The sequence below is a fragment of the Lagenorhynchus albirostris genome, chromosome 8 (genome assembly GCF_949774975.1).
Source record: "Lagenorhynchus albirostris chromosome 8, mLagAlb1.1, whole genome shotgun sequence".
NCBI classification, from domain to species: domain Eukaryota; kingdom Metazoa; phylum Chordata; class Mammalia; order Artiodactyla; family Delphinidae; genus Lagenorhynchus; species Lagenorhynchus albirostris.
In genome coordinates, this window is record NC_083102.1 from 31795435 (window position 1) to 31810197 (window position 14763).

The 14763-nt window shown below is 37.6% G+C and overlaps 1 protein-coding gene across 1 annotated transcript in view; it reads right to left on the bottom strand.

Annotated features, from left to right (window-relative positions):
* The window catches only part of CFTR (CF transmembrane conductance regulator), a 198490-nt gene that overhangs the window by 41564 nt on the left and 142163 nt on the right, over positions 1-14763 (bottom strand). The window contains exon 23 of the mRNA XM_060156169.1: positions 13096-13196. Coding sequence (XP_060012152.1) covers positions 13096-13196 — 101 coding nt within the window. The remainder of the gene's footprint in view (positions 1-13095; positions 13197-14763) is intronic.

Consider the following 14763-nt stretch of genomic DNA (forward strand, 5'->3'; position numbering starts at 1 on the left):
TTCATTTGTGTCATATTTTAGATTCCACATATAAGTGATATCATATAGTATTTGTCTTTCTCCTTCTGACTTACTTCACTTAGTATGATAATCTCTAGTTGCATCCATGTTGCTGCAAATGGCATTAAGAAATTCAACTATTTTTCAAAGGTGCTTAAATTCTTTAACAAGAACATATTTCTCTGAACAACTATAATTTATTGGAATTTGATTTTTAAAATAGCCTGGCATATAATAAGCATCCAATAAATATTTGAAAAAATTTAAGTGAATAAAGGGATAAATAGGTGAATGATTAAATATATAAATAAATAAATGAATAAGAAGAAAGAGTTGGAGACTTTGAATTCACTCAATTTCTTTTTTTTTTTTTTGCGGTACACGGCCTCTCACTGTTGTGGCCTCTCCCATTGTGGAGCACAGGCTCCGGACACGCAGGCTCAGCAGCCATGGCTCATGGGCCCAGCCGCTCCGCGGCATGTGGGATCTTCCCAAACCGAGGCACAAACCCGTGTCCCCTGCATCGGCGGGCGTACTCTCAACCACTGCGCCACCAGGGAAGCCCTCAATTTCTATTTTTAAAAGATATCATCCTTGATTCTATGGCTTAGTCCTTCACAGGTGTTAACAGATTACTACACAGAAATTTTTTTGTCTTAAAAGTAATTGTTGATTCTGGCTTTACCCAGTCAAGAATTTAACCTTCTCCTTTACAATGTTAATTTCTTATCATTGTATTTATAGTTAAGGTTTAGATTATTAGAAATGATTCTTTTTGCAAAAAAAATGGTGGGAAGAAATGCCTTTAGGCGTATGTCTCTATTATTTCTATTTTTCATTATCAAAAGGTGAAATGGGAAGAATTCTTCACCTTTGGTATGAATGACTGGTAGATGAATCTGAGAAGTTTAGATATTGATCCTTAACTGAACATTAACAGTTCCATCTTAGCAAATCTAATAGCGTTGCCTGTTTTCACATGCACTGATCAAGCCTGCTGTTTATAAAGAGCTTTCTTCTGTCTAGTAATGGTGTGCTTCAATTTCCTTCATCTTGAGAATATCTTTGAAGTATCTTCAATAATTATTCAAAATTCAAAAAGGGAATCCTTTTAAGCCAAACCCACTGTAAATGGAAGTGAAAAGTATCCAAAGCCCACATCCGTCATAACTAACTCTAGAGGAAATGAAAGGCATATTATAACTAGTCCTCTGACATAGTATTTTAAATTCCAAATTATGGGTGATTTTCAGGGTTTGTTAAATCCTGATTCAGTTATTTTTTATTAATTTTGAATTAAAGTAAACTGTTGACATTTCTGCATGTCAATGCTGTGAAGAATTCTGAACTAGTCTTTGTTAGGTGCTTTAGCATGTCAAGAAAGGTACTGTATAACAAAAATCTATCGTATTTTCATACTTCCAAGCAATCAAAAAGAACATTTAAATATTGCTATCTAAACTACTCAAAATTATATGTGGTGTTATTAGAAAATGACATTCAAAACTACTATTTTGGTAGCACTAAAATGTAGTGGATAAGCTTTCTGTGTAAGGATTTGTGTTCGAGTACAGCAAATTACATTCTCCACTAGCAAGGGTGAATCCAGAACTTCTTTGTTTGCTTGTTTTTTGAATGCAGAACTTCTAATGTCAGCTATGATAGATGGAATGTACCTACCAAATTTAGAAAACAATTTTCAACTCGTCACCTTTCATATAGTCTAATTGCATAAAGTGAACCCAAGACAGGCTATTATAGTTATCCACAGCATGGTCAAATATCCCTGACCAAGAACTAGTTCACCTTAACAATGGGCACTCATCCACAGCACATGAACATTCACTCAACTCAATGGGTTAGAATATTTTCTGACGGGAAGAAAAGGTGGCTAGGGCAGACACCTGCATTATGGTCAGTTTATCAGCCACTGAAATGCCACTACTGAATAGATGATGTGGCCAGATAAGGTTATGAATTGCTAACTAATTCCTTGTACCTCGCAGGCTCTCCAATTTGCACATTCTACTTTCACTGCCTCTCAAAGGAGAAGCTACATCAGAACCAGAGCACAGAAAATCATTTCTAGTCTTGCAAGTTGCAAAAATTTGCCTTTGTAGTCAGAGATTGACAGTTTGAAAATTTTGAGCCACATGAATATTGCCTTTTAAGCTTCAAAAACCAAAACCTGAAGGACACAAAGCACAGTGTTTATGTAAAAAACAGTAGTCATGGATGAAATTCTGATGGATGAGAAACAGCTTCTCTCCTCACTGCACAATCCAACTCATGAATGGGCTGAGACACCAGTTCCTCTTAAAAGAAGCACTGCCTTGCAACTGAACTCTGGTTCTCTCCTCAAGTAGATTTGAGGGATTTTAGAACATAGGAAGCCTATGCCTCATTTCTAAGGTGGAGCCAGGAATGAGGAGGGCCTTAGAGAAGCTTCCAGTGCCCGGCATGGCACAGGAGCAATAGAGTGGACACGGATGCTTGGCATGTCTAGACATAGATAACTTGACATCGCTTCAGATTTTCTTGTATTTCCAGAATGGTGCTGAAGGTAAGCCAAAGAATCCCAATGCTTTGATCCCTTAGGGTCTTCCATTCCTCAGAGACATGGAAGCAGCTGAGAGAGAGAGAGAGAGAGAGAGAGCTCACCTAGGGAGAGCTCAGAATCAGGACCAGAAGGACAAAGACCCAATAGACCTGGACTGTACACTTCTAGGTCAGAGATAGTCTCGGAGACGGCAAGCACAACAAGGGACAACCTAGGGCCAGACGCCCCCTCCTTCAGGGTCTTGGTATCCTGTAAACTCCACTCACAATTTATTATAGTTTCACTTCTAGGAAGATCTCTGTATTTGCTGAGGTTGTTTCTTCCACTCGGCGGAAGGCATGTTCAAATAGAAAATAAATTTGACTATAGCACAGGTCATATTTCTCGTACACTTGATTTCACAGCCAAAGATTCAAACCTGCAATCAGGGATGGATCCAGGTTTGGTGGAACCTGAAACTTCAGTAATTTAGGGGACTCTTCTTAAGAAAAAGAATATATATACAATGAAATCTTAGCCATAAAAAGGACGAAATATTGCCATTTGCAGCAACATTGATGGGTCTAGAGAATATCATACTAAGTGAAGCAAGTCAGATAGAGAAAGATAAATATTATATGATATCACTTATATGTGAAATCTAAAAAATAATACTAATGAATCTACCTACAAAACAGAAACAGACTCACAGATACAGAAAACAAACTTATGGTTACTAAGGGGGAATAAATTAGGAGTATGGGATTGACAGATGCACACTACTATAAATAAAATAGATAAGCAACAAGGATTTACTGTATAACAACAAGGATTTACAGGGAACAATATTCAAAAAGAGAGAAGAAAGAAAAAGAATTAAAATTCTGCATAAAAAATTAAGTATAGGGCCTTCAAAGGGTTCCATGCAAGTGGGAGAACGTGAAGCTTACATCTTATGGGCTTCAGTTAAATCCACTGTGGCTATTACAGTAAACTTATTCAAGCATTGTTTGTTGTATCTTCCCCATCTAGTGTTTACCATCATGCAGTCCCTTAATAAATCTTTGTTCATAATGAATTAATGCATTGTTCTACCTCATATGCAGAAAGCAGTTTCTGAGCAGGGAAAATGACAGTGCTGTGAGGACCTTAGCAGGAAATCCAGGCTGCAGTTGTAGCCTCGGCCTCTCAGCCTGAAAATATACACTGCTATCTGGATTAGAAGGAAGTTGTAACATACCAAACTATTTTTAGTCTCATATATTTGTCTTCATTGAGCTTTTTAAACTAACTTAATTCTGTCTCTAATTTGGAATGTCTAAACATTTTCAGGTGATATGTAAAAACTGCCACGCCATTGTCCAGCTATGTAGATGGAGCTGGATGGAAATTCAGAGTTGGCAATTTTCAGAGTTCTGTAGACGGAGTCGGGCAAACTCCTTAACCGTAAGCTGCTGCTTCTGTGCATAGAAACGTGTTTCCCGAAGAGGAATGAGGGGGAAGCTCTGTCTAGCCCACTGACAGCAAAGTCTCAACGTAGCCATTACCAGCTTAGGTGGGAGAATGTGTCTTAGATTTTAAGACGTAAATGATGAAGCCAAAATGAGACTCAGGCACTGAAACATCAAACCTTTCCTCACATGAAGAGGAAAACTTGATATAATTTGCACAGACTTCTATAAAATTGGAGTTGAACTAAAATGAAGTGGGATTTTTGCTTGAGTAGCATCTGCTTTAAATTTTGGGCTTGATTATTTAAATTTACTATGCTCAAAAAATTCTCCTGAGTCAATCTTTAAAACTGAATCTCATTATCTTTATGATAGCATCTAAATCAGAGGTCCCCAACCCCCAGTCTGCGGACCTCTACAGGTCCGCAGCCCGTTAGGAACAGGGCCGCACAACAGCAGGTGAGCGGTTGGGCAGCGAGCAAAGCCTCAGTTGCCGCTCCCCACCGCTCCCCATAGCTCGCGTTACCACCTGAACCAACCCCCCAACCCCCCCGTCCGTGGAAAAATTGTCTTCCACGAAACCAGTCCCTGGTGCCAAAAAGGTTGGGGACCGTTGGTCTAAATTACTAATCTAAGCATCAGGAGAACAGAGTCTTTTGGGAAAAGACAGCTCCACAGCCTCATCTCAACTTTATAACATATATTTAGTAAAAAAGAAAATGATTCCTGATTTTCCTTTCCACCTTTTATTAACAAAGAGGCTTAAAGATCTATTCTAGGGCAAGTCAGGAAGCCAGACTCCTCTCCCTCACAAAATATTGCTCTTTTTCCTTTCATCCTTTTGGTTATTTGGAAACCAGTACATCAAAACTGTGCATTAACACCTAAACTACATGCTGTAATACCCCAAAAGCCATGATGATAGAAAATATATTTCATAAGCCTGAGATCTGGCTGGCAACACTGTAAAGAGTTTTCATAACTGGTTGTTATAAGAAGATTATAAGAAATAAATGTGAAGAGAATCATCTAGAAGAGTGACATGTGAAATAACACACATTTTGCAAGAGAGATTTTCAAAATGTGAAGTACATGAAAGGGAGGATTAAAGTGTTTTAAATCATAGATTCTTCCTGGTAGACCCAAACTAAATGCTTTTCAGAATCAACTAACTAGAGACCTGAGACCCAAGACCACGTTAGAGTCATCGGCATAATCTTTAAGCCATGCATATAGATTTAAGAGATAATGGTTGAGTAGTGACCACCTGGAGGGGTGGGATAGGGAGGGTGGGAGGGAGGGAGACGCAAGAGGGAAGAGATATGGGAACACATGTATATGTATAACTGATTCACTTTGTTATAAAGCAGAAACTAACTCACCATTGTAAAGCAATTATACTCTAATAAAGATGTAAAAAAAAAAAAAAGAGATAATGGTTATTATAGAAACAGACTCTGCCCAAAACATATTCTTGAAACTCTGGTCTATCTTTCTGCGCCCATTACTTATGCTCCTAGAGCACTTAAAAAGTCAATCAGAACTGTATTGTTATAAATTATTAACAGCATAAGTGAGTTACTTATAGTATACTATAAATTCTAACCCTTTGGAAATTATTATAGCTTGCTATTTAACTTGTGGCAAATCACATGGCAAGTCAATGTCACTTTTTCTGACTGTAAGAAGTGAGAAAGAGAAAGAAAACACATTACAACTAATGACAAAAGACATATCCTAAATAAACGTGGAGGTATCAAATATGTTGTGCCTATTTTAATAATTAAGAGTTTCAATAATCAAGGTACTAAGTGCCAAAAGGCAAAGGAAGACTCTTAAATTTACCTATCTGAAAAGGTCTGGTATCACTTATTGAATCTATTACTCCAACTTGAACTCTTTCTGGTGTTACTGTTTTTTAAAAGCACATGATAGGCCATCAGCAAGTGCTTGGTGAATGCAACTGGGTCTATGTGGTATCCATTAAATATATTTCAAAGGAAATCTCAAGAAGAGAAGATTTACTAAAAAACAAAATCCAGAACAACAAATCAAAATATTTTCCCAAGGTTTTGATTTTCCATAAGCATCTTAATTTTGAGATAGTGCAACTTCCCCAAGTTCTCTCTCATTAAGCACCATCCTTTATATGTCTTATACAGATTTATATGTGTCATTGGTTGATATACAGGACAAAAATAATTTGCTGATGGTCTGTCAGTTCCAAGGTAAATTCTATCCCATAGACCAGAGGTCAGCAAAACTATGGCCCAATGGCCAGATCCAGTCACATCCATTGTTTACATTAGCTTTGCCCGACAAAGGCTGAGTTGAATAATTGCCATAGAGACCACATAGCTCACAAGGCTGAAAAAAGTACTATCTAACCCTTTATAGACAAAGCTTGCTGACTCCGTGCCATGACTCTCAGAAAACTGGAGTGAAAATGAATCTTAGAGACCATCCAATCCAGTGATTCACAAGTCTAGATATACCAGAATCACCTGGAACACTTTTTAAAAGATAGACATCATGCCCCCAACGAAGAGAACGGCTTTAACTAATCTTAGAGGACCCTGAGTAATCTCTCTCTTTATAAAGTTTCCACATGCGCTGTCAGGTTGAGAACCTCTGTTCTAATCCATTCTTTCTTGGTACAAATGAAAAATTCTAAACCCAGAAAGTTAAAGTGACAGGCACAAAGCTCAACAAATTTTCCCAACTTTTCCACACTCCCGCAATCCCTTCAGGTTCTCATAAGCCTCTCCTACTAATTCAAGACCCAAGGACATCTTAATGGTGCTTTCTTTGTCTTTCTTGGTTCCAGTAACACACTGGTTCAGAGTTCTTTATCAGCTCTGACAACTGCAGTGGTGAATGACCTAATCATTGGACATGAGCATTCAGGGACAGTGGCAGATATGTGTGATTCCTGAGAGCACCTGGAATAGTGCCTGTATACATGCCAGTCAAGACTTGAACTCTTTCATAGGTTCAGAAGAGAATGTCAGAGCTAACAGAAGCTTAAAAAATTTCTAACCAAAATAGAATTAGGCATCAGGAGCATTGAAGAAAAGGCAGGTTCCCCACTTCTCCTCCCATCAGGTTTCTTGTTGGTCATTATACAATCAGTCACTTGATCTTTACTGGAACCCAAAATAAACACAGTCAATAAAAGGACAAAGGAGAAACAGAGGGAGTTTCTATTGACAGAAAACTCTTCTCAGATTACATCAATCTTGCAAGAACTTTCTGGAAACTCATTAACTGGAATCTAACTGTGAACCGTACAGAGGCACATTCTTCCCTGCTCATCCCCGAGGCTTCCTTTACTCCTGTGTTATTAGGAACACACTCTATAACAGGGATGGCTTATCTGCTGCTGCAATTGGTAAATTAAGGCAGTAGATACTATTCATATGCTCAGATCTTTTAGCTGTGCTCACTAGGATGTAGACAGTCCTGAAAACAGATGAATTGTCAACTGCCTCATTCAAACATTGAGACTATGAGTGTGGGCAATTCACTAGTCACCAGACGGCTTGATAACCACTAAGTCTGAAACATCACCTCATCACCTTTCATCCTTTCTACCTCTTATTTATTTAATTTTCACTCATTCATGGAGGCAAAAATCTAGGTATGCACAGCCTATTTAAGATATATAATGTTTAAGTAGCTAACAATAGGAGACAGAGAAGCTTTATGGTACTAAAAATGGCAGGCATCTTGTGAATCCAAATAAAATAAGTAAGTACACAGCTTTGTTAATTAAGAACACAAAAATTTTAAGATAATAGCTTTAGCAATAACAACTATAAACCATATAGTATGTGAGGAATGGAGCTAAAAAGAATTAACACTTCTCTTTTCATCCCATCTACAGAACAGTATGAGATACACAACTGAAATGAATAGAGAGACATACATGCTATTCATGTTAAAATGAAGAGTGAATTAGAAGTAATAGTTTTTAAAACACTGTGATGTCGGTTGAAATAATTGGAAATCCCCTAACATGGGGGTTTCTAGTGGGAATTATTAAGTTGGACTCTGATAACTCTGGGGTTATTCACAACCTATTACACTATGCTGTTCATAAGGTGACAATGTTCAGATGATTTTTTTTCCAAACTGCTATATAAAACTAGACAAACTAGTAGGTGGAAGTTTTGTTCACTTTTAATGGTCTCTTGATACTGCAAGCATATTTTGAGGAGATTCCAAACAAGAGCTTTTGCCCTAGAATGTCGAGTCTACTGGAAGACATTCTATCACTGTGTTTTATAAACACCGGGAGGTGTCAAGTTAGTAGCTGGATATCTATTTAGAGGGCAGGGGAGTGGTCTAAATTAGAGATATGAATGTGTAATGCATTGAGAGATGATTTCTGAAGCATGGAGTTAGATAACAGCTAGAGAAAGTGTAGTTAGAGGAGGGCTGGAATACAGCTGATGTTTAGAGCTCTGCAAGAAGATGAGAGGCCAGCACAGAGAACTATGGAGGAACCAGAGAGGTAGCGAGAAAACGAGGTGGGAGGAGCATCACCCTATGGAGAGAAGAAAGGATCACAAGAAGGACATGTCCATGGCCTAAGTAACTGCTGAGAGGTTGAGAGAAACAAAGATGCTGGCTCTGGAAAGATGTTGGTCATGAGTGCTGGGGATGATGGAAATGAAATGAAGCAGGTTATGTAAAGAATGGGGGGGGGGAGGAAATGGAGTCAGGCACTCTTTTAAGAAATTTTGCTGAAAATTGGTCAAAGAAATGGAGTGCTAGCTGGAGATCAAGGGATGGCAGGTTTTTTAAAAATATATATATATCTTTATTGGAGTATAATTGCTTTTCAGTGTTGTGTTAGCTTCTGCTGTACAACAAACTGAATCAGCTATATGTACACCTATATCCCCATATCCCCTCCCTCTTGAGGCTCCCTCCCACCCTCCTTATCCCACCCCTCTAGATCGTCACAAAGCATCAAGCTGATCTCCCTGTGCTATGCAGCAGCTTCCCAGGATGGTAGTTTTATGCTAGGGAGAAAGGTCCCACAAAGAGGGGTTGATTGCATATCACTGGCCTTTATACAGGAGCGAAGACACAGAGAGCACGGGAGCATATGAGTAGTGGTGCAGAAGGGTGGTGGAGAGAAAGGAGGGAATTCTTCCTGGTTGCATGTTTTTTCTATATAGTATGTAGCAAGGTCATTGGCTGAGAATGCAGGGGGTGGAATTATTGGAGCATCTAAGAAGAGACAAAAGGTGGGAAAGAACCATCTTAGGGAATAAAATAGAGAATTTATTAGGAAAATGTAATAAAAGGGTTGTTGACCAGTTCTGAGTGCCAACATCTGAGATGTGCAGTCAGTCATAAATGCAAAGATACCTGAGGTTGTGATGAGGAAGTGTTATCCTCCAAATATTACCTCTACTGTTTGAAAGCTAATGAAAGCTAGGCACCTGGGTTAAGCAATGGATGAGCAGTAGAAGAAAAGTCATATTGCCATTTTTATAACATCGTATTTCTGTTGATGGTTGACTCTTTGTTCATGCCTAAACCCAGCCAGATGCATAAATGAAATATTCTTTCCAAGTCTAAAGACGTTTTTTTCTGGGTACCTTTGTACTGAAAAACTAAAAGTGTGTGTCAAACAAAACACCCTGTTTACTGCATTTTAAACTCGGGTCTAAATCCATTTCAGAACTCAATAAAGTAAAGTGAGTTTTTACTTCAGAGGTCACGAGGACCTTTAGTGTTAACATATATGTAAACATGAAATTTGAGGGCAGACCTCTCTCCCCTTCTACTTTCAACGTATGCTAGGTGAAAACCAACAGATTACTGGACAACTTTAGCAGTTGCAGAGATGGAAGCAGCAAGATGGGAATTAATAACTAGATAAAGGCCCAGGAAAGACCAGTTGTGCTGTTTGGCAGGGAAATGAAAACTAACATGATCGCTTTGATATTCAAAGAAAAGAAAACGACTTTAAAAAATATGATGAAATGCAAATATTGATACTTTTCATAGAACATAATAGTTTTTTGCAAAGATCCTTTTATGCCAGGAGGTGAAACAATGTCGGAGGCGAAACAATGTCAAAGCACAGGTCACAAAGCCCAGGACGACCATGTGAAAAACTAGAGAAATAAAAATGCCTGAAGGAAATTTTAATGGAGATTAGACATGCAAAACAGACAGACACCAAACAAAGAGAGGCTGTAGAAGCTATTACATAAACCAAGCAAATTAATGTGACAAACAGAAAGGAATTGTGCATATACGAGGTAAAGAGATGCTTTCAGATAAAGAAAATGAAGTGAAGTGCATGAGGATTTTCATCGTAAAGTCAAAGTTGTAGAAAGTTTGAACAAAGAATTAAATAGATGCCAGCACAATGTACTTACTACTTTCCTGCTATTTTCCAACAGAAACATTTTAAAGTACATTTACAAGACTCAACCCCAAAAGCATAAGAGCTAAGTGAGGAGATGAATGGCATCACTAAAAAGAGTTGGTCAAGCTCAAAAAAAAAAAAAAAATGATGTTAAAGGAAAAGAAAAAAACCCTGCCATAAATCAGGTTAAGGTTAAATTACATTTCAATGAGTTACTACAATGCTTTGGTTAAATAAAATATTAAGTCACATAGACAAGAAGAGGGCATGAAAAGGTTTGGATTTTCCCTATAGAAGTATTTTTTATAATGATACTTGTTCTGACAGGAATTGATTATACAAATTTCATAGCTGAACGAATGTGTGCATTCTGAGAACATGTCAACTGTCTCAGGGAATAATAAAAAGAACCTAAGCCAAAAGGGTAATAACAAGTGTTATATAGTCATTCCCAACATGGGTTTCTAGACTGTCCACAAATACAGTATTGGATGTCTGATTTTGAATACAGTACTCCAGCTAGACTAATAGAAGTTGATGATGAAGCTATCCATCCAGACCAACTATACCATCGGATGAAAATTATGCTTTTTTTTTTTTTGTGGCGATACGTGGGCGTCTCACTGTTGTGGCCTCTCCCGTTGCGGAGCACAGGCTCCGGACGCGCAGGCTCAGCGGCCATGGCTCACGGGCCCAGCCACTCCGCGGCATGTGGGATCTTCCCAGACCGGGGCATGAACCCGTGTCCCCTGCATCGGCAGGCGGACTCTCAACCACTGCGCCACCAGGGAAGCCCATGCATTTGTTTTTTAAATAAAAAGGGGAAATATGCCTTGATTCCATTTATCTCTCACTCTTGCTGCCATGGCATCTGTGCCCTGGACACAGTGTTACCTCACATACATTACTGCAGGCTCTGCACTCCAAGGAACCAAAACAAGAGAAATCACAAAACCAAAATATGGTCTTTGTACACACTAATAAATTACATAAATATGTGGCAATACTGACCAAGCAAAAAGAGAAGGCAATGATAAACACTTGAGAATGAGGAGCTACCGCCAAAGAAAAAAAAAAAGACTGTGGAAATTTTAAAAATATGAAAAAATATTATGAAAAATGTAATGCTGATAAATTTGAAAACCCAAGATAGGGGAGGATTTCTTAAAAAGATACCAAAAGCACAAAACATAAAGGAAAATATTGAAAAATTTAACTTCATTAAACTTAAAAGTTTCTTTTCATCAAAAGATACTATAAGCTAAGCCACTGACTGAAGGACCATGTTTGAAATGTAAAGAAGTGATAACTGATTCAGAATTCATAAACTCCAACAAATGAATTAAGAAAGAAACCAATCTACTTGAAAAATGAGCAATCAAAATGCACAAGCAATTAACAGAGAAGGAATCTCAAATGGCCAATAAGTATGTATTAAGCTGCCCTATCTCCTTAGCATTCACTTCATACCCATCAGATTTCCAAAATTAAAAAGTCTGACAGGAATGGCTATCGTCAGAAAGTCTACAAATAATAAATGCTGGAGAGGTTGTGGAGAAAAGAGAACCCTCTTACACTACTGGTGGGAATGTAAATTTGTGCAGCCACTATGGAAAACAGTATGGGGAGGTTCCTTAAAAGAATTAAAAATAGAGCTACCATTTGATCCAGCAATCCCATTCCTGGGCATATGTCTGGAAAAGTTAAAAGCTAATTCGAAAAGATACATGTATCCCAATGTTCACAGCAGCACTGTTTACAATAGCCAAGACATGGAAGCAACCTAAGTGTCCATTGACAGATGAATGGATAAAGAAGATGTGGTACATATATACAATGGAATACTACTCAGCCATAAAAAAGAATGAAATAATGCCATTTGCAGCAAGATGGATGGACCTAGAGATTATCATACTAATGAGTAAGTCAGACAGAGAGATACAGATGCTATATATTATCACTTATATGTGGAATCCAAAAAGTAATACAAATGAATCTATATACAAAACAGAAACAGACTCACAGACATAGAAAACAAACTTATGGTTACCAAAGGGGAAAGGGAGGGGTGGAGGGATAAATTAGGAGTATAGGGTTAGCAGATACAAACTACTATATATAAAATAGATAAGCAACAAGGATTTACTGTATCCACAGGGAACTATATTCAATATCTTGTAATAACCTATAATGGAAAATAATCTGAAAAATATATATATAACTGAATCACTTCACTGTACACCTGAAACTAACACAGTATTGTAAATCAACTATACTTCAATTAAACCAAAGTCTGACAATATCAAGTGTTGCAGGTCATAGCTATGGACCTCTGAGAATTCTTATACTCTCTTGATGGGAGGTTAAACTGGTACAACAGATCTTAGAACAATTTGGCAGCATCTTGTAAAGTTGAACGTGGGTGAATTCTATGGCCTAGCAATACCACTCCTGGACGGCTATCCTAGAAAAATCCTGGGCAAGGAGACTGCAAGAATGTTCACCGTAGCACCAGATCTTGATTGTGGCTATTTATGTGGAGGAAAGAAGAGTTATGGGTTTAATGAGAGATAGATAGTGACCTTCGATTTATCCGCACTGTTTTATATCTTAAACTGGGTCTGGGTATATAGTCATCCCTTATGTTGTTACCTATACTTTTTGGTTCATCTGAATTTTTTTTCACAGAAGATAAAAAGAATAATACTTACCAAGCTATCCACATCTATGCTAGAGTTTACGGCCCACTGTAGTGTACCCATGATATTCATGGCTAAAGTTAGAATAATCCCAGCTGTTCCTTCTCCTTCACCTATAGGTGGAAAAAAGATATAAACAAGCTTTATGCTCTTTCTCTCTTCTGTGCGCCACTTTATGTATTCCTAGAAGAGGGCACATATTAAAGTTACATTTTGATTCTGTGCCAGTTTTAACCATTTTTCATCTCAGATCCCCACAGCATGTATCCCTAGTAATAATATGCCCTGTATATAATAAGTATTCAACCAACATTTGAAATCAAAGAGTGATTGACTATTAGGAAAGAGTTGCCCTTTTTTAAATGCTTCAGATATTGAAGGGGATGTTGGTGTTGGGTAAATATCACTTTTATCCCTTCTACTATTACTCTGTAAGTAATAATACCTTCAAAGACTTCAAATAATGGACAATGGAAAAAAAGGACTGTGTCTGAATAAGCTCCTCTACAAAGAAGTCAAAAGTAGGAGAGATATGTGTGTGTGAACAGCATCCAGAAGATGTTTAGATGTACTTCATGCCTTTGCGAGGAGGACTTTCTCTGCCAATCAGATGCTGCTGGGAAGAAAGAACTTCGAGTTTCATGGGGAAGTCAGAACTCATGGGTCTGCCATTTGGAAAAAGAGAAGACTGCTCTTTATGTTAAAAAAAAATTGACTCGTTCACCCAGGAAGAACAATACTTAAATGTCTAATTAGAGTAAATAGTTTTTAAGGGCTACAGGGGACCACTAATTAAAATTCATAAATACTCTCTATTCATAGCCCTACAATTTTTCTAATAGGAATGTTCTTAAATTATTATAAATTTAGGTTATCAAGTCTCAATTGAGAGTCAGTCTTTGCATCTGTAATGCATGATAAAACTGTCATAGGGTTCTAAAATTGGGAGAAATAATTCATCCCATTATTATAAATTGAAACTTTGCTTCTACAATTCCTCTAACAGAAAACAAACCATAGATAGCAGGTATGTGCTTTTCATACTAAATCATTTATTCTAAATAGGTAAGATTTATCCAGGGCCCCAATATATTACTCATTCTGAAGATTAAGATGAGAGTAAGATAAAATTTTAAAAATAATAACAATAATAAGTAATAGGAGATTTTCAGGTGCTTACTATGGACCAGGCACTATACTAAGTGTTTTATACAAATTATCACGCTTAATACTCACCACAAACTTACGGGATAGGTACTATCATTATGTTTATTTATACATGAGGAAAATGAGGGCTTTAGAGAAGTTAGTTAAAGTGTACAAGTTCCCACAGCTGAAGACCAGCAGAGGCAGGGTTGTTATTAGCTGTGTGGCTAACATTCACTCTGGCTGGGCATCTGATTTAATGGATAGGTCCTGAACTATACTGATTGCTAAATGCTTTGACTATCATGCCTGGTAAATCGGGACTCAATCAGATCCTTAACCATTATGTTATAGCACATGATATATTGGATTGAATTCACTGTTAACAAATCCTTGTTCACTCAGCCCTCTTGGATCCCATTTCAAATAACTTAATTAAAGGCAAAATTTTTAAAAAATTCTGAACTGCAAAAGAGATTTTATTTTGTTCTAAAGTTGCCCCAAATTACTGTACTGCTAAGGATTTAGTTCATT